This window comes from Eschrichtius robustus, chromosome 3 (assembly GCF_028021215.1).
Source record: "Eschrichtius robustus isolate mEscRob2 chromosome 3, mEscRob2.pri, whole genome shotgun sequence".
Classification (NCBI taxonomy): domain Eukaryota; kingdom Metazoa; phylum Chordata; class Mammalia; order Artiodactyla; family Eschrichtiidae; genus Eschrichtius; species Eschrichtius robustus.
This window is the reverse complement of record NC_090826.1, coordinates 104,011,462-104,031,897: the sequence shown is the minus strand read 5'-3', so window position 1 is coordinate 104,031,897 and position 20,436 is coordinate 104,011,462. Positions and strand designations below refer to the sequence as shown.

At 33.9% G+C, this 20,436-nt stretch overlaps 1 protein-coding gene across 2 annotated transcripts in view; it reads right to left on the bottom strand.

The window, feature by feature from the left end:
• Window positions 1-20,436, bottom strand: part of MAN1A2 (mannosidase alpha class 1A member 2) — a 178,369-nt gene that overhangs the window by 45,024 nt on the left and 112,909 nt on the right. For both annotated transcript variants that reach the window (XM_068540587.1, XM_068540586.1), the window contains exons 8-10: window positions 17,730-17,823; window positions 9,391-9,506; window positions 5,339-5,558 (exon numbers count right to left, since the gene is read on the bottom strand). In XM_068540587.1, the coding sequence (XP_068396688.1) occupies window positions 5,339-5,558; window positions 9,391-9,506; window positions 17,730-17,823 (430 nt within the window). The remainder of the gene's footprint in view (window positions 1-5,338; window positions 5,559-9,390; window positions 9,507-17,729; window positions 17,824-20,436) is intronic.

The following is a 20,436-nucleotide window of genomic DNA, read 5'->3' as shown; positions in this document are numbered from 1 at the left end:
TTCTCATAAATAATGTACATCAGCATACTGCTATATCTAACTAAACTGACAAAAGTCTAGTAATCCTTTGGAAACAAATGCCAAGCGAGACATAAACACATCACATATTCTGTTTTGGTCCAAAATCAAATGAGACAGGTAACGGTATTGTGCACAATTATTTTTTAAAAAGTCAAGACAATTTAAAAGTCCTTTTAATATAACACATACATATAAGAAAACATTTTAGAGCTCAGATTTTGAATTAGATTTAGTTAGTCCCTAACCTTTTAAAGCATACCACAGTAAGAAACAATACATTTTTAAAACTTAAACCAGTTTTAAAAATCATCTCTCTTTGCCTATAGCTTCTGTATATACAGCTAGGAAGAGGTTCAAAACGCCAACCACTAAGAATTTCATCAGTAAATTGCCTATATATCAGTTTGAATAAACACCTGAAACTAGCACAATATTGTATATCAACTATAGTTAAATAAAAATAAAAAAATTTTAAAAACATGGCCATAACACATAGATTTCAACATTACATAATGCTCCTTAAATGATATGACTTCCATTCAGGCTGGAATACAGCACTACATGAAAGGCTTTTTAAGAACTTCTTTCTAATCACACCCAGCACCCTAAACCTGGCAATATAAAACCATCCTCCACTGGGGTGCTGGAGTCACACACAATTACCGCTCTCAGCTGCCATCTTTCTTTCATTTTACTAGTTTGTACCAGTGGCAAATAGTTTCAAAGTCTCTCGCCTCTTTCAAGAAATGCTGGACACTTTTATATTTTCTCAGAAAAGGGAGTGCAAAAACTATACCATAAACAACATCATGCCACAGTTGTTGGCATGACATGTGTTGCAGCAGCCAAATTTTAGCATTCCAAGGGTGACGCCATAAACTCCAAATAATCACAATTCAAAGGAGGTGAAAATAAAGCATTTCATACCACTCCCCACCCCCAAGAAAAAACACAAAACCAAAAACACTATAGTGATGGTAGATAGCTCTATTAAAAGCAAGGCGTGTGATCCAGAAGAGTTAATACCCACAGTTTGTTTACTGCTGAGTCTTGGAGAACTAAAGCAGAACTTAAGCAGGGGTTTTTAACCTGAGGATCATGAACTCTACGGTAGGCTTTGGAAGAGGGAGATTAATGTTGTGCCAAAGAAGCCTCTGAAATTACATGCTAAACTTTATGTGTGCTCACACAGCTCTGACCACCTCCTCAATGGGATTTGAGGTTAGGACTAACTAAGAAATTATCAATGTTTGGTAAGAAAACTTCTACTCAGCTTATTGACAAGGTCTGGCATACAATCAAATATTATCTGTCATTTAATAAATGTTTTAAAAATAATAAAAGTCAAACATCATAAGCACTGAGATGATGGTAATCCAATGAATAGTAAGATAAGTCATTTTGTCTGGATTTCTTTTCTCAGAGACTATGAGTGTTAATTGATCATACAGAGTTTTCAAATGTTACTCTTAAAGCTAACTTTAAATTAGATAATAACTTCTGTAATTATAATGATATTATCACCTGAATTGAAGTAGAAATTGGCTGCATGGAACTAATATTTTAGACTTCTTACTAAAAATTTTATTTCACTGATCAGTCATTCATAACTTCACAAATGAAACATACCAGAAAGATAACATATTTGTTCTGTGAGGAGCTGGTGAGTAAAAAACATACAAGCCTCATATATACATACCACATCCATTATTTTTGTCAAATCATTGCCTTCATGTTTCTGAGGGCATTATTTCTTAGGTGCTCTTTTGTCTATGCAACGTGGTAAAAAAATAATTTCATAACATTCTACCTTGCACTGAATTTCTACTCCCTGTCTTAAATTTCCCACTTACATTTGGTATATCATTTCTAAAAGGAAAATAATCCAACAAGTAAAAATTGAGTCAAAATCATAAACAATTTAGTGTCTAGGTAAAAAGAACTCTAGAGGATGCAAAAATCATATAATGTAGGTAAAGGAAAGAGACATGCACAAAGAAAAAAACTGAAGTAAAATATCAAATGTGATAAAAGTCAGTTGTAAGAAAATAAAAGGTAATTTTAAAGAAGGCACAGATTAGTTTGTAAAGTCATGGGAAAAGAAAAATTCATGAGTCCTCCAAGATAGGTAGAATCTGTAGAGATGGAAAAATAAGTACACTTAAGTCAACAAAAGAAATTCAACAAAAGCTAAAAAGCATGAGGAATATTCTGGGACAGGCAATCTGAATACAGTTTGAATGGGCTAATAGTAAGGGAAGAAAAACTATTTTCCTGTATCCTTCCCTCCTATTAACTTCTCTTAAGGAAAAAATAGTTGTAGAAACTCTTAAAATATGTCCATTACTCCATGTTCAATGGATGTTTTGTCCATTGGACATGTTATATGTATCTAAACAGATTAAATTTCCCCCCAAAATGTGACAGCACACAGTGTAAGAAAGGTGTTATCCAATTTCAGTATGAAATAAATTAAGTTATATAATAGTCATTATTTTAATGATGTTCAGCAATTTTTTTTTTTTTTAATCTAGAAACCCAGATCAAGAAGGTACTGTATTTTGGAAGTCTAAGATCTGGTTTGGCATTAATTTTGCATTTTACCTCAGAATAAACTAAAACAATGTATCAATCTAGCTTCCCATGTAGATATAATAATGTTTAACTACCACAAAGTTACTGCTCAGTCTCTTGAAAAGATTCAGCAACATTTCCTACAAACCCAGCTAAGTATTAAGCAGCAGGCCATGTTTATCAGTAAGTGGAATATATGAAGAATACCAGATTTTGAAATAATGTTAATTATAATTCCAACAAACTGAAGTGAAATCCCAAGGCAGTAATTATTGCATGACTTTAGCCCAAATAACTGCTAAGAAGTGAATATATTTTTAAACAAGGTAGCCAAAAATTATAGCATAGCTATAAGAAAATACAGCAGAAGATGTAATGGTGGGAAGTAAGCAAAACTAGAATTGCACTTCTTAATTAAAGGATCTAAGCTGAGATTAAAGATAAGTAAAAACAGTGAAAGATGTGAAAATATAGGATACAAATCAAATAGTAATCTTTTGGGGCATACCATGGCAAAGAGGGTCACATGTTCATTGACTGGCAATGTGAAAATGATGTCAGAACAAGCATGACAGCAACAACCATAGACTGCATTTTTAAATTTTTCATTTATACTCACAACATTCTGAGGAAGACAGCGTAGCTATTATTACCCCAATTTTTTGCAGATGGAGCAACTGAGGCTTTAGGAAGGTTAAATGATTTGCCTAAAGCTCATAGATAATAAATAGTGAAACATGGGATTTCTGCATCCTAGTTCACATGTTCTTTTCATAATATCAGTGTTTCATATCAGCATTATGAAATGTGAAAGTCAGAAATATAGGGAATCCGTTTGTAACTCTTGCATTCTATGAATTTCTCAAAGGCAGTGAAGATATCTTGTTCACACTTCAACCTGTAAGAATCCAGCATAACGCCTGGCACATAATATGTGCTCCATGTTTAATGGAGTGAATGATTAATAACCATAATATACCATATTTTAATATGTTTGTTGCATGAAATGCTACTATTTTAGATCTAGTATTTGATTTGTGGTCAAAATCTACATAACAACAAGTCTTATTATCATGGGTCCTAGTACAAACACTTAATATCCATTCTGGTCCTCAATGTTTTACTAATTTCAGCTTTATTTTAAGTATATATTTGATATTCTATATCAACAACATGACAGTATATTTTAACTTCTATTTGTAACTCAGATAACAGACTTTAGATGTATTATACACTAACTTAAACCACCACAAAATAACATCTGCTTCAATGTCCCTTTGACTTAGTTATATTTTGTCACGAAATGGAATCCTTGATTTAGTTACTGAGAGAACTGAAGGGTCAATTTCACCACAAATTCAATTCTTTATTATATAAAAATAACTTGACAGATTTATGAACTAGGATAAATTTTAAGCCAACCATATTTGTTTCATGGTACCTAAGGATAAATTAACCCTAAAACATAAATTCAGTTTTTTAACTAAAGCAACAATTCAACTTCTGAAATCACAATCAGAAATTCCTAGTTTTTAGTTTTTCAGGGAACTCATTTTCCATTATTTCATATAGAAACATAACATTTTTGGTACTTCCCTGGTGGAGCAGTAGTTAAGAATCCGCCTGCCAATGCAGGGGACACGGGTTCAAGCCCTGGTCCGGGAAGATCCCACATGCCGTGGAGCAACTAAGCCCATGTGCCACAACTACTGAAGCCTGCGGGCCTAAAGCCCGTGCTCTGCTACAAGAGAAGCCACCACAATGAGAAGCCCGCGCACCACAACGTAGAGTAGCCCCCGCTCGCCACAGCTAGAGAAAGCCCAAGCGCAGCAACGAAGACCCAACGCAGTCAAAAATAAATAAATAAAATAACAATAATAATAATAATTTTTTAAAAATACAGGTTTAAAGCCAGAGAAAAACTTGGAAGACCTAGTCCAGTGTTTCTCAACCCTATTCTCCAGGCTTTTATTTAAACCTAATTGCCTTCTCCTTCCATGAAATATTATTAACAAATATAAACCGTTTATCTATCTATGACTGTGTGTGTGTGTGTGTGTGTGTGTGTGTGTGTGTGTGTGTGTGTGTGTGTGTGTGTGTGTGTGTGTGTGTATGCTTTATATTTAAAGATATTTTTGCCCCCAGGAACCAATTTTTGTCACGTGTAAAACTGAGAATCGTCTCATTTTTTTAGGTAAGGACATTGAAGCCCAGAAATATCACATATTTGCCTAAAGCAACATAAGAGGTTCGTTTTAAAGGCACAAACAACTTAAAATTATTGGTGAACTGACCACGAGACAAACTACTGGTTATCTAGATACCAATTATACACTCAATATAACTAATATCTTTATAGGCAAGGCGTGTAACCTAAATCAACTCTGTATTCTTTTAAACAACTGATTTTACAGAAGCTGAAATAAATGGATGAAATGGATTCTTCTATATTAAAATAAACAACGTTAGCCCATACATCCCTAAAAGCCCTACCTATTGTCTTTAAAACAACTTCTTCAAAATCTTTATTAACAAAAACAGAATTCAGAATAATAATTTTTAAAAAGATGCAGGAACATAATTTTCAGAATTAAAATTCAAGTTTTTAAGAAAATGATTTACTGTGTTAGAATAAATTATTTTGAAGTGAAAACTGCCTATATATTTCCCTTCTAATTCCTGGGCATATTTTTATCTTAGAAGTTATTTTAGACTAAGTAATTAGCATTATTAATATTCTTACCAGTTCTGTCATATGACTCATGACATGTACGTGCAATTTCCGCTCCTAGCTCTAAATAATGTCCAGCTTGATCCGTTCTGGAACCATCTGCTCCTAGTACAAACATTCCCCCAGCAAAGCAAGCCAAATGCCCCATCTTCTTTTCCAAGTGCCCGTTCTTCCATTCTCCAATAAAGGTAAGCCCTCCACGAGACTTCCTAATAAGATGTTTTTCTATAGCCTATAAGAAAGAGTAGATATTCAAAATTTTAGAGGAAAAGTGTTAGTATTCAAACTTACTACATCCTTCTCACACAAAACCTTGGTAATATGAAATTCTGCAAAGCTGTAACTTTCCCAAACTGGAAGACTTAATTTACAATAATTAAGTTTGGGAGTGAGCAATCAAGTTACACATAATCTTGAACAAATATCCAGATCACACCTATAATGAGACAAGGTGGGAGAGAGGAAACTGGTCTCAAGATTACCTTTCAACACAACAGTACCCGTATTACAGGTTTTTCTTCTTGCTCTAAATGAAATTCATAATAATCAGTCAATTGAGGTCAGGATGACAAGTTATAACCCAGAGGCTCTACCAGTTTATTTTCTATTTCATACAACAAAAAATGAATAGGAAGAAAACACCCAAGTTAATCAGAAAAATGTGATTTTGATAATCAGTTAAAATGGTTTCTTTTTCATGTAACTATACATCTTGTCAAAGTGTTTTTAAAAGGCATATTAGGTGAGATACATTATATGTTATAAAACTTAGAAAAACAGTTGAAAGTTCAAACTTAACTCCTTAGTCCCTTACTTCACAGACTTAGGCATTTGTTTTGGATGCTGTGCCAGGATTAAGAGAGGCCATGGGACAATGTCAACTTTACTTCTTCTGAAATGTCAACTTTCCTTAAAGCAGTGGGAACGGAAAGATAAATATTTTACATTAAACCTGAATATAACATGAAGTAGAGCCCAACAATCACATTTCATTTTAAAAATGAAAAAGTTTAAGAGCTTTGTTCCTTTGGACCATGTTTTTAGACTTTACTGAGAGGGGCTAAAGAATAATTCTCTACCTTTAGAGGTACTTCTTTGTAAAAGTATAAGGAATTGCATTAATCCAGTTATCTTTGGTAGAAATTATTATACATAATTAAATACTATACTTTTCTGACAATAAAACGTAATAAGACTCAACTCACATTTTTATTGTGGGCTGTTTTCTGACAAGCTCAATAACAATCAGCTTTTGAAAAATTTATTCTATATTCTTTATCACAATAATGTTTGTTCTACAGAAACACAAGGACTATGCCTTTATTCATCATCTTACACTCCACAAACCCTATAAGTGTAGTATGCATTCAACAATTGTTCAATTAATAAGTCATTTTATAAATAAATGGTACTCTGATAATTGTATTTGACCTATTAGAGGAAGAAGGGGTAGCTGATAAGCAAAATAATAAGGGACTACCATTGGATTATAAATGTTTATTGTTGTTTTATTTTAACCATAGTACTATGAAGCACAAATGACAACATTAGTTTTTTGAGTAAAGGGACAATGTTTTTCATCTTTGTGGACCTCCCGGCATCTAACATGTGGGTAAACTTTTTACCAACAATTCACTTACAGACCCCTGAAATTTCTTGTATGGCTCCCTTCTCTCAGTAAAATTAAGGCAAATGTCTAAGAGTTCAACTTATATAAAAATTTTTGAATGGCAGTTAAGAGTAATATTATTGCTCTTCTATTAAAAAGTGTTAAACAAATCCTCATAAATAGTGGCATTAATTTCTTGCTCCAAAAGGACCTTTAAAAAGGTATACTTTTTCTTCATTATTTTAAATAAAGACTAAATATAAAACCCATAACTACATAATTTTTAAAAAGAAAGCTAAGATGTAGGAACCAGGAATATGGGTAGCCATAAGTGTAGAGGAAGGTAAGATGAAGATGGAATAATTTAAATATATTACTTCAGAAAGACAAATTTAAAAAATGACTTATCTCAAACTAGAATGGATCTTAAAATTCAAAATCATTCCTATCTCTTCTGTGCATACCACGTCATTTATTTTACAATTTGTATATACTCTGTCTCCTAACAGAATTAACACTCATCGAAGATGATTAACATTGCAAAAACTGCATACATGTCTCCGAATGAAAGTTAGCCAACTGGTTATTTAAACACACTTAGTAGGTGCTCATTTTAGACTTAAGAACTAATAAAAACAGGACACAGAAAACAAATTTAGAAAGATCTTTAGGACACATAACTTATATAGCAGATGATTCATGGAAAATAATTTTAATTTATGAGATTAACTTTCAAAACAGGTATCATGCTTTTCAAAGTATATATGATTTAAAAAGCAATGACAGTACAGATGAACCGGTTTGCAGGGCAGAAATAGAGACACAGACGTAGAGAACAAACGTATGGGCACCAAGGGGGGAAAGCGGGGGGGTGGGGGTGGGATGAATTGGGAGATTGGGATTGATATATATACACTAATATGTATAAAATAGATAACTAATAAGAAAAAATAAATAAATTTTTAAAAAAGCAATGACAAATATCATGCTCTTTTTCCTTTAGGAAACATTATGCAAAATAAGAGAAAATGGTTTTAGATTCAAAATATTACAAGAAAGCAGCAAACTATGAAGAAAGAATGATTACATGGTATATGACATGTCACGCTTTCTCAAAAATAAAAATAGTAAATACAGTCATTCATTTATCAAATACTTATTGAATACCTATTGTTTCAGGTCATGCTAGACAATAATAAACAAATTAGTCTGTCTTCAAGGAACCCACAGACTAGTGGGAATGACTAAGGGTGGCTATTTTCAACATTGCAATTCTAAAATTATTACATTCTTCCTAGATAATGACTTTTCTTGCATCATAAAACTTTCTAGGTTTAAAGTTTAATAACAGGATAAAGTTCTCCAACTTTTCAAAATATAGGTCTTCATAAAGAATTTTAGAAGTCACATACTAAAGTGGAGATTCCTGATTACACATCAATTTAGTTCAATTTCTTACTCAACACACTCCTTCAAGAAACATTTATTGAATGCCTACAATGGGCGAAGCACTATAATGCCACATATTAGTTCAACTCCTGTGCATTTTTATAAACAACTATAGGGATTAGTTCCTCAAAAAGTAAGGATATAAATGGGTAGTAAGATCCTTGGTTTAACTTAAAGACAAAACAACTGTAACTTTGAGTATGGGTCATTGACTAGAGTCAGAAATGGTGTTACATACAAGATACACAATTTTTAAAAGTGATTAAATTATTAAAGGGATAGGGGTTTATACTAGATCAGAAAGCAAATAACTTACAAAGTGATTAAATCGCTTTTCTATTTCACAGTTTCCACTTGGAGGTATCACATATAAGTGTTTCCAAGAATGAAACTTGTTCCAATTTTAAACTTTTACACTGTGATACGAGGTTACATAAATATAAAACAGTACAGAATAGTGGTTAAGAGCATAGGCTTTGGATCTAGACTCGAGTTCCAGGCTCCATCACTAACTAAGCTATGCGACCTTTAGCAAGTTACTTAACCTCTCTGCACCTTAAGGTCCTCATGTGTAAAATGGTAGAGAAGATTAAATGATTTCACATATGTAAAAGGGGTCAGAACAGTTCCTGGCACGTAAGAAAGTACTATAAAAGTGTTTTGTCCTTATTATTTACCCATAAGGCTCTCAATATGTAGCTTTAATGGGTCATTTCAAAAAAGAAATGTTTATGGAAAAGTATGTGAAGTTATTAGCTTTTCCAGTCTCTGTAGAAAATAGCTACAAGTAATCAAGATAAATTTTCATACATAAATATGTTACACTAAATTCTTCAACAATTTCTTTAAAGTGCCACAATAAAGAAAAACTTAATATATGACTATTTTATTAAAATACTAACAAACTCTAAGGAATGTATATAATATGTACAAATGCTCATCAATTTCTATCAAATACATTATATATTCGATATGTTAAGTAGGTAAATGTTCTGATAATAATTACCTCAATAGCGTCATCATACATTTTTCTGGCCTCATGATCTGTTTTATCTGACATCAACCATGCTTTTAGTAAGTACTCATAAAAACTGTCTCCTAGCCCGCCAACTGATGTATGATCTGCAACAAAAGAGAAAAGAGAAGGATGGAGGTGGAAGAAAGAGAAGACAGAGGATAAAAAATAATGTTTTTTAATTACAATGACTATATTAAGACCAATAATTTAAACATTATAGTGACAGCCATATTTCCAACATACTTCAAATTCAGTCCAGTAGGAGTATACCATAATCACTCTCTTCAAATATGTATCCAATTTTCTAGGATATCTTTTTCTCCTGGATGTGGTATTTCACATATTTAGTAGTCTTTTTCATGTATTGGTGATTATGTGGAAGAACACTATTGATGGGAGTGTAAAATAGCACATCCACTTTGGAAAACAACTTGGCAGTTTCTTAAAAAGATAAATATACACACCTACCATATGATACAAACATTGCATTCTTGGATATTTACTCATGAGAAAGAAGAACACATGTCCACTCGAAGGCTTGTGTGTGAATGTTCAAAGCACTTTATTTGTAACAGCCCCAAAAGTGAAAATAACCCAGATGTCCATCAACAGGTGAATGGATAAACAAATTGTGGTATTCCACAAAGTGGAATAGTACTCGGAACTACGGATATACACAACATGGATGAATCTCAAAATAATAATGCTGAGTGAAAGAAGCCAGACAAAAATAAAAAGTACATATAAAGGATTGCATGTATATAAAGTTGTAGAAAATACAAACCTATCTGTAATGACAGAAAGCAGATCAGTGGTTGCTCAAGGAAGGAGTGAGGAAAATATCATAAAGGGGTATGACGAAATCTTTTAGGGTGATATGTTCATTATTTTGATTGTGGTGATGGTTTTCATAAGTGTATACTTATTTTAAAGCTTATCAAATTGTATACTTTATTATGTACAGTTTATGTCAATTTTACCTTAATAAAACTGTTTTTACAAAAGCAAGTAAACAAAATAAAAAGGATATTTGGAATCAGCCCAAACCTATCAGTAACATCAACAAATTAAATTAAACTCATCTTTTTTTTTTTTTTTTTTTTTTTAAGTAAGTGGTTTCTTTCTTTCTTTCTTTCTTTCTTTCTTTATGGCTGTGTTGAGTCCTCATTTCTGTGCGAGGGCTTTCTCTAGTTGTGGCAAGTGGGGGCCACTCTTCATCGCGGTGCATGGGCCTCTCACCATCGCGGCCTCTCTTGTTGCAGAGCACAGGCTCCAGACGCGCAGGCTCAGTAATTGTGGCTCACGGGCTTAGTTGCTCCGCGGCATGTGGGATCCTCCCAGACCAGGGCTCGAACCCGTGTCCCCTGCATTGGCAGGCAGACCCTCAACCACTGCGCCACCAGGGAAGCCCTAAACTCATCTTTTAAAATAAACTGAGACTGTCACACAGGAATTTTTAAAAGTTTTATTTTATTAATCTATATAAATACTTTTTACTAAAGACATACCTAAACTAAAACTGCCCAGGAAATTGAAAATAAAGAAACAGTCAAAAGAGAGATGAGGATGGATAGGAGGTTTATACAGAAGACTTAAGGAGAGTAAAGAATAAGAAAGTAAACTGATCAAAGTTAGAGTTGGGAGGGGTACTGGTGATCCAGTTAGAATTGGAAATTATAAATTTATAGTGACTTTATCCTGTATTACTGATGATTTTCATCAGCAATGCTCAGCTGACTCTGTAGATGAATGCGAAAGGTACATGGCTACATTGATACAAGTATTGGGATTTGTAGGACAGGTAACACAGAAGACTAAACGTACTCGCGTATTCTCACACTATTTTGGATCCTATGCAGTCTAGGCTGGTTAGGAAAGGAAGCAACAGGTGATCCTCTTGTCCAACCATTCAGGATCCTTGCTCCACTGTTCACCTATTGCACGCAACCAGTAAAACATCAGCCCACCTGTCAGTCTACTCTACTATTATCCCCAAATTCACAATTTTCACCACCAATGAGAACCTCAGCATTGCTTGTCGACTTTTCTATGACCCCTTGATTAGTGCTCTTTCCCATTCCCTAAAGCAGATTGTTTTTTTAACATCTGTATTGGAGTATAATTGCTTTACAATGGTGTGCTGGTTTCTGCTTTATAACAAAGTGAATCAGTTATACATATACATATGTTCCCATATCTCTTCCCTCTTGCATCTCCCTCCCTCCCACCCTCCCTATCCCACCCCTCTAGGTGGTCACAAAGCACAGAGCTGATCTCCCTGTGCTATGCGGTTGCTTCCCACTAGCTATCTATTTCACGTTTGGTAGTGTATATATGTCCATGCCACTCTCTCACTTTGTCACAGCTTACCCTTCCCCCTCCCCATATCCTCAAGTCCATTCTCTAATAGGTCTGTGTCTTTATTCCCGTCTTGCCACCAGGTTCTTCATGAGCTTTTTTTTTTCCCCCCTTAGATTCCATATACATGTGTTAACATACTGTTTTTGTTTTTCTCTTTCTGACTTACTTCACTCTGTATGACAGACTCTAACTCCATCCACCTCACTACAAATAACTCCATTTCGTTTCTTTTTATGGCTGAGTAATATTCCATTGTGTATATGTGCCACATCTTCTTTATCCATTCATCCGATGATGGACATTTAGGTTGCTTCCATGTCCTGGCTATTGTAAATAGAGCTGCAATGAACATTTTGTTACATGACTCTTTTTGAATTATGGTTTTCTCAGGGTATATGCCCAGTAGTGGGACTGCTGGGTCGTATGGTAGTTCTATTTTTAGCCTAAAGCAGATTTTTGAAATCTCTTCTTCAAAAGACCTCTAGAGCTCTACCTTCTTCCTTACTCTCAGCAGACAACCAAGCCTTCAAATTCACATAAAAAATACAGATCATTCACCCCAAAAATGTATCTTTCAACTTTCTATACCCCCATCTATCAATTTATCTATTCCCTTTGCCTGTTAAAGAGGAAGAAATGTTCCTTCCCTACTCTATACACTCCATCTAGCTCTGGACACTAACCACTTCTGCTTCCTTTCCAGGAATCCCCCTCTTGGTTCATCAACTTCTACCCTTCAACTGAAACTACCTCTTATTATTAACATCTTAAAATAATCTAATTTTTCTTGACTCTACCACACTCTTTTGGTTTGGTATCTATCAGGTGTTTACTGAAAGAATGGAGAAAGAGAAATCATGGATGATGTCTAGATTTCTTGCTGGGGCAAATGAGTGAACAGTGGTGCTCTTCACTGAAACTGGGAGTACTAGAGGGGGAAATGGCTTAAAGTGGAAAGAGTGTCAATCTTGGGCATGCTGAATTTGAGGGACTAGCTGCATAGCTAAATGGATATAACAAACATGTGGAAATCCAGAGACAGATAAGTTGGGGGTATAACTTTGGGAGTTATAAAATTGGGATTGATAAAAATGTATTTGAGCCATAATGGAGTTTACTCAAGAGAGAATGTATGAAGTGATCAAAGGACACAAATGGTACTTAGGAGCAAGACACTTGTAAAAGTCATTAAAATAACATGTAGGGCAATTTTAAATTTTGCACTTTGGTCTCAAACATACATTTCTGGATATGTTGTAGATCTAAGGATTAATAAATGAGCAGGAGAAGAAAACATAAAGAAGAAAACATAAAATTAAAGTAGGTGAAATAACGAGAAAAAGATGAAAAAGCAAAAGTCTTTGGCATCACGGTTTATGGGAAATGATTTTTAGATATGTTAATTATTGCTAGGGATTACAGATTTAGTTACAGGTTACTTAGGTTATAGGATGTAGTCTCAGTCCTGCCTGACAGGCTCTCTCTAGCTCTTCTAGACTCTTGTTCCAGTGGAAGTTTATATGCTTAATAAATAAATACACAGCAGAAGCCTGAAATCCTTGGTTAACTACGGAATTTATCACCCAGCAGTCTGACTTTCTTATTTGAACCACTGAACCATGCCTGCCTAGATGTCAAATCTGATGAACCATGTCACTCCAAGGTCCTTTTGAAATTCAGAAATTGATAACACGTTATAAAGTATTACTAAATACCAATGGTTCATATTATCTGTCTTAGCACGTCATGAAGTTAATGGCAGGTTTCTAAGAAGTTAATTCTTGAAGTGTTCTTACAAGAAATTCTAGAATAAAAATTAATATTTGTATCATGTGTTATAGTTTATGAAGCATTTTCAAATATATTTATTAGCTCATAAATATGACCCACACAACTGTCTTATTAAAATAAGTACAATTAGAACAGATGAAGAAACAAAGGCATGAGGTTAAATAACTTATCTAAATTATTAAGCAGGAAAGCCTGGATTAGTCTTCTAACTCCAAATATTACACCCATTCTTGCTTTTTTTCACAGTTTTTAAATCAGTAGTATAAAATTCAGTGAATCAGTAATGATGAATGTCCTATATTTTCTTCACTTAAGTCATTAAATGGCATAGGCTAAGTATTGTACTTAGAAAGGTAGTGAAAAAATAAAGTAAAAAAGAAAAAAGATATTAATGATGTGCCTTTAAATCTAGGTTGCTTACTATATTCTTTTATATCTGTTGCCAAGTACTTTTCCTGAAGGTAATTACCATAACTATTCTCTGTGATTGCTGTGTGCATGTCACAGACATTATCATTACTCTAATTATAATACAGTTAGCCAAAGCTGAATTGTTAAATTTCAGTTCAATTCACTGTTTGTTTTGCAGACTATTTATAGTTATGACAGATGTATACTGCTCAAAGATAATAATGGAATTTGATACACTTTTCAGAAGTTGATACAAAATATACAAAAACACTAAAAGGAACAAATTGGACAATTTAAAAGGACTGCAGCTGCTAAAGGGATATCAGGATAGCTCCCCTAGAATTTTAAAGACCTCTTGTCAAAACAACCAGTGAATAGCTCTTTTTATAACAGTCTCAAAATTAATAAATGCTGAGAGTGAACATACTCTAAAGAAGTCATCTGGATTTGTTTGTGGGAAAAACAAGTATGAATGAAAGAATTGTTTTTTACTGCAATTTTTTACTGTGGTAAAATATATACATATAACATGAACATTACTATTTTTACCATTTTTTAAGTGTACTATTCAGTGGCATTAATTACATTCATAATGTGGTACAAACACTGTCATTATTTCCAAAACTTTTTCATCACCCCAAATAGAAACTCTGTACCTATTAAGCAATAACTCTCCATTCTCCTCCCACCCAAGCCCCTGGTAACCTCCAATCCACTTTCTGTCTCTGTAAATTTGACTACTCGAGATATCTGATGTAACTGGAATTATACAATATTTGTCCTTTTGCAACTGGCGTTTTTCATTTTAGCATAATATTTTCAAGGTTCATCGATGCTGTAGCATGTATCAGAACTTTATTCCTTTTTATAGCTAAATAATATTCCACTGTATGTATATACCACATTTTGTTTATCCATCTGTTGGACACTTTGGTTGTTTCTACGTTTGGGTATTGCAAATAATGTTGTTGTGAACACTGGCATACAAGTATCTGTTTGACTCCTTGCTTTCAAATCTTTTGGGTAGATACCTAGGAGTTGAACTGCTGGATCATATGGAATTCTATGTTCAACTTATTGTGAAACCACTAAACTGTTTTTCACAGTGGCTACACCATTTTACATTTCCACTAGTGGTGTGAGAGGGTTCCAATTTCTCCACACTTCCTCACCAACACTCATTATCTGTCCTTTTGATTACAGTCATCCTGGTAGGTGTGAAGTGACATCTCATTATGCTTTTAATTGCATTCCCCTAATAACTAACGATGTTGAGCATTTTTTTCATGTGTTTGTTTATTTTCCATTTGAATATTTTCTTTGGAGAAATATCTATTCAAGTCCTTTACCCATTTTTTAATTGAGTGTTTGTCTTTTTGCTGTTGAGTTTTAGAAGGTCTTTATATATTCTGAATATTAAGCCCTTATCAGATATATGACTTGCAAATATTAACTCTCATTTATTTGCAAATAAACTCTCGTTCTGTGGGTTGTCCTTCAATTTCATGACAATATCCTTTGATGCACAAAAGTTTCTAATTTTAATGAAATCCAATTTATCTATTTTTTCTATTGTTGCCTATGCTTTTGAAGAAGTCACTCCCAAATCCAAGGTCATGAAGATTTGTCCCTCTTCTAAGAGTTTTATAGTTTTGGTCCTTAAATTTAGGGCCTTGGGTGCATTGTGAGTTAAGTTTTGTATCTGATAAAAGTAAGGGCCCAACTTCATTCTTTTTCACGTGGCTATCTCGTTTGCACAACACCATATGATGAAGAGAAAGAGTTATAACTTTAATAATTAAGATGCCATCAGTGAGATACTGCTGGTCATTTCAAAGGCTGGCAATTCTCAAACAGTGATTTATTTTTTCCAGTATTCTAAGATTTTGGTGTGGAAAATAGCATCTTATTTAAAAATGTTTTTAATCTTACTTCAAAAGTAATACATGTCCATTGTCAAATTTAGATTAATAGAGGTAAACAAAAGAAGAAAACAAAAACAAACATTCTGTAAAAACCCACAGGTAACACCTTGGTTTCTATCCTTGTGGTATGTTTTCTCTCTTTTTCTCAATATCTTTCTAGATATTACATATTTATCTATGTCAAGTATTCTATAACATAACTTTTAATGACTATATTGTATATCAGATCTGGAGGGATTATAATTTAACCAAATCTCTTTCATAGGATGTTTAAAAACTGCACTGTCCAATGTGGTAGGCTCTAGTCACAAATAGCTAATTAAATTTAAATTAATTAAAAGTAAATAAGATTTAAAATGCAGTTCCACAACCATACTAACATTTCCAGTGCTCAATAACCACATGCTAATAACCACTACTATATTAGACAGGACAGAAATAGAACATTTTCATCATCATAGAAAGTTCCATTGGACTTTCTATGGAGTGCTTTAGAATGTTTCCAAATTATCCCTGTTATAAATAACTCCAAAATTGTAAATTACCTCTCTCTATATACATATATATGTGCTCTGTGTGTGTGTGTGTGTGTGTGTGTGTATCTATATTTATCTCTCTCTCTCTCTCTCTCTCTCTCTATGTATATATATATATATATCTGAAAATTTCTTTGGAATAAATGCTTAGAAATGAGTCACTAGTTCAAAGGTCATACAAATTTTAATACTTTTTGAAGCACTGGATACAGGGATGTGTCCATTTCCTTTACAGATCTGATAAAGAACAGTGTCTTCCGTTTAAAAGCTTCATTGATTTGATTAGGGACTTGGTGAAGTGGGAAGACAGAGGGACAAAGGTCTCTGATGACCAGTCTACGGAGATGCTACAAATACGGTACTACAGACGGCAGTCTTTTGTACATTCTAGTAAAGTAGCACCAGTCTGTACAGAAAGAGTGTATTGTTACACTACGTTGTCTCCATGTATCATCCTCATTAGCGCCACTTTTAGGATTAAATATGAACATCTGTATATTGTCCACTTGTGTTTTGTTTTTTTCATGAACTAACAGAAAACATTTATTATTTATTGTTTTTAAAAAATCAATTCCTTCAAAGATCAATTCTAAAACTCTAATAAGAAAATCACCCCATCCCCAAACAAAACACTGTCTCCTGAGACAGAGGAAATCACTTCTACCACAGTCTCACCTAACAATTGGTACATGCCTCTACTATCAATACAACATCTATCACATTATATTTCAACTACTTCTAAGTGTGTCTGCCTACCCTGCCTGCTAGCCTGAGAGCTGCCTGAATTCAGACCAAGTCCTATATATTCTTCCCCTATCTCCAGTCTCATTCAAGAGCCTGGTAAATAACAGACACTGATACCTTCTTTTAAAATGAATGACCAGACGTGGCCTGTCCAAGAGCAATCACCCCATTTTCTAGTCATTTAACACACTCAACTGTTCTTCATATTCCGTTACTACATACTTATATCAAGCAACGCTCTTATTTACATGAAGATATAGTTTACAAATAAGGGCTTAAAAGTACAACCCTTTGCAAATGCCACACTATATTTTAGCAAAGTACTTACACATACACAAAATAAAATACTCCTGTGAGAGAGGAAATTCATGTTTCCATTTTACAAGTAGAAAACCTGAAGCTACAAGAGATTAGAAACTTGCCAAAGGTAACAGCACTAGCAGATCACAGGGTTATATACTAACTGAGGCTTCTAACACTACATGTAGTATATTTATCAACACATCAAGCACAAGTTTCAATCTTTCAACAAAGCATCAGTTGTAATAGAAATACTTACACTGACCCCAGCGACCTGTTCGTGGATTCAAATAATTTGGATAAAGACCATTTGGACGATCCATTTTCTGAAGTAGTTTCCGAATGTGCATGACCTAAGCAAAATAAAATTAAGAATGCAATTAATGAAAACAAAATCATTAAGATTTTATATTAATCTGGGCTTTGTTTTTCTCCTCACCCAGAGCCTACACTGCCATCCCACCCCCAATCGTGTGTGTGTGTGTGTGTGTGTGTGTGTGAGAGATGGTAAGGAAAGGCATCTAATGACTCATTATTTTTATAAGATGAAATATGAGCATTATTTAAAAGTCAAGAAATAAAAATACAAAGAAAAGAGCACAGACGGAAACCAATTTAAATTCCAACATTCTACTATCCAGAAATAGCAATCAGAAACATCGGTGATAAACATCATTCCAGACATATTCAATGTGTATATAACTAAACATAAGAACAGAAATAATTTCATAGAAATATAATCATAATAGGACATTTGTAATAAAAAAGTATGAAACCACTCTGAAGTTAATAGATGAAAAAGTAAATAAAGTAAAACTAAATTGCTGAACTTTAAATATTGATCCCATAATAGATATCCCTATATTTCTAAAATTCCTAAACTTCCAATTCCTAAAAGATATCCTGAAGTTAAGGGGGGAAAAAATCATGAAACATATTAAGAAGCTAGAGACCTTCCCAGAGACTTTGTTTTGATTCATCTCTAGATTGGATGATGGATTTTTTAAGTGCTTAAAAAAAAAAAAGCACAAAGGTATTCCATTTCTTGTATTCTTATTTGAGAATGTTATCTTCTCATCTGAAGGATAACTTAATTGGTATAAATGAGTTGGGGAAACATTTTCTTTTTCACAGGACCTTATATATACTTCACTATTTTCTGGACTTGAGCATTATAACATTAATCCTTTTAACACAAAGTTCCCAATCATCTTTCACTCAGCTGGATTCTGTCATCATGCAGTTTTAGGAATGGGCTCAGGGATGCTTATTACCTGTGTTCATTCATGTTTGAGACCAACTCTACGTACAACAATCTCAATCTGAATAATTCCATGAACCAGGTTTAGTCAGTTCAGGATGATGTTGTTATGAAAGATGAAAAAATTAGCGTTCTTTTGTCTCCTGAAAATTATGCATACATTGAATCCTCTCTGCTTCTCTTCTACATCTATTATTTCCTTTCTAAATCTTTTTATCTATCTTTTCATTTCCATATGTTTACTAGCCTGTCTCAATTTTGTCTTCTAAGTCTCTTAGTATATCTTGAATGCTTTCTTTGTATTGCTTCCATTTTGCCCTTCATTTTGACGATAACTTAATTTTTTCTTATACTTTATTAATGATATCACATCTTATATTCTTGTTTCACAGAGATGAGAGCTTCATTATCTTCTCTCTCATGGTGATGTTTGGTCCAGGTCTTCAGTTGCTATTTTCTGATAAGCATTTTTTGGCCATCATTTATCTTTCACATTTTTTCCTTTTTTTTTCTGGTAATATTTTTGTATAGATTCTATACATGTTCTTTTTTGATGACTTACTCATTACTATTTTTCTTGAACCAGCAATTCACATGAGTTTTGACATAAAAGGATAAGTAGAGTCCAAATGTGAATGTGCTTTTTTAAGCCTTTGCTTCTCCTCAGGCAACTGAAACTAGCAATGCAGCACTACGCATAATAGAGAATCTGTCATTCATTCTCTTCCCTCACCAAAGTGTATGGGCACAAATACAGCTTGCCAGTGAGATTCCTAACTGAATTCTGCTTTTCTAGCTTCTCAGCACATCATATTTAGTGAGGTCCAAAGAAGCATCCACCATCGGTCTGTGATCCTGTTCTCATTGCTGCTAATGAGGATTTGGTTTTGTACCTCAAGGTGTACCACTTAATCTAGAGAACTGCTCTATTAGCTTTTTATTTTTGAAATCTGTAGCCACCAATATCCTCCTCTCCTCAGTTACCCAAACCTCTCTCTGACCTTGACTGTTTATGCCAACCTTTCTTCCTATTTTGTTACATGAAGTATCAAGTATCTCCTAATTTTGTTAAAAATGGAGTTCATAGTTCTGTTTCTCTTTTTTGTTGCTTTTAGGTGAGTTCTATGGGTTAGGTCCTCCACTTAAGAAATACCACATAGGACTTCCCTGGTGGCGCAGTGGTTAAGAATCCGCCTGCCAATGCAGGGGACATGGGTTCGAGCCCTGGCCCAGGAAGATCCCACATGCCGCAGAGCAACTAAGCCCATGCGCCACAACTACTGAGCCTGCGCTCTAGAGCCGGCGTGCTACCACTACTGAGCCCACGCGCCACAACTACTGAAGCCCACGCACCTAGAGCCCGTGCTCCACAACAAGAGATGCCACCACAATGAGAAACCCGTGCACCGCAACGAAGAGTAGCCCCCGCTCGCCACAACTAGAGAAAGCCCACACACAGCAACGAAGACCCAATGCAGCCAAAAATTAAAAAAAAAAAAAAAAAAAAAAGAAATACCATAGGTTAGATTACCTGTTTTACAAATTTATCATCTTTTTAATCTCTTTATGTTTTTCCTTGTTTTCACTATGATTATCTCTTGCTTTTATTCCATGTCAGTAATTCAGTTTTCAACTATGTACAAGTTATTTGTTATTTTTCATTTATTTATTTTACAGAAATATATTATGTAAGGTCTCAATTTGT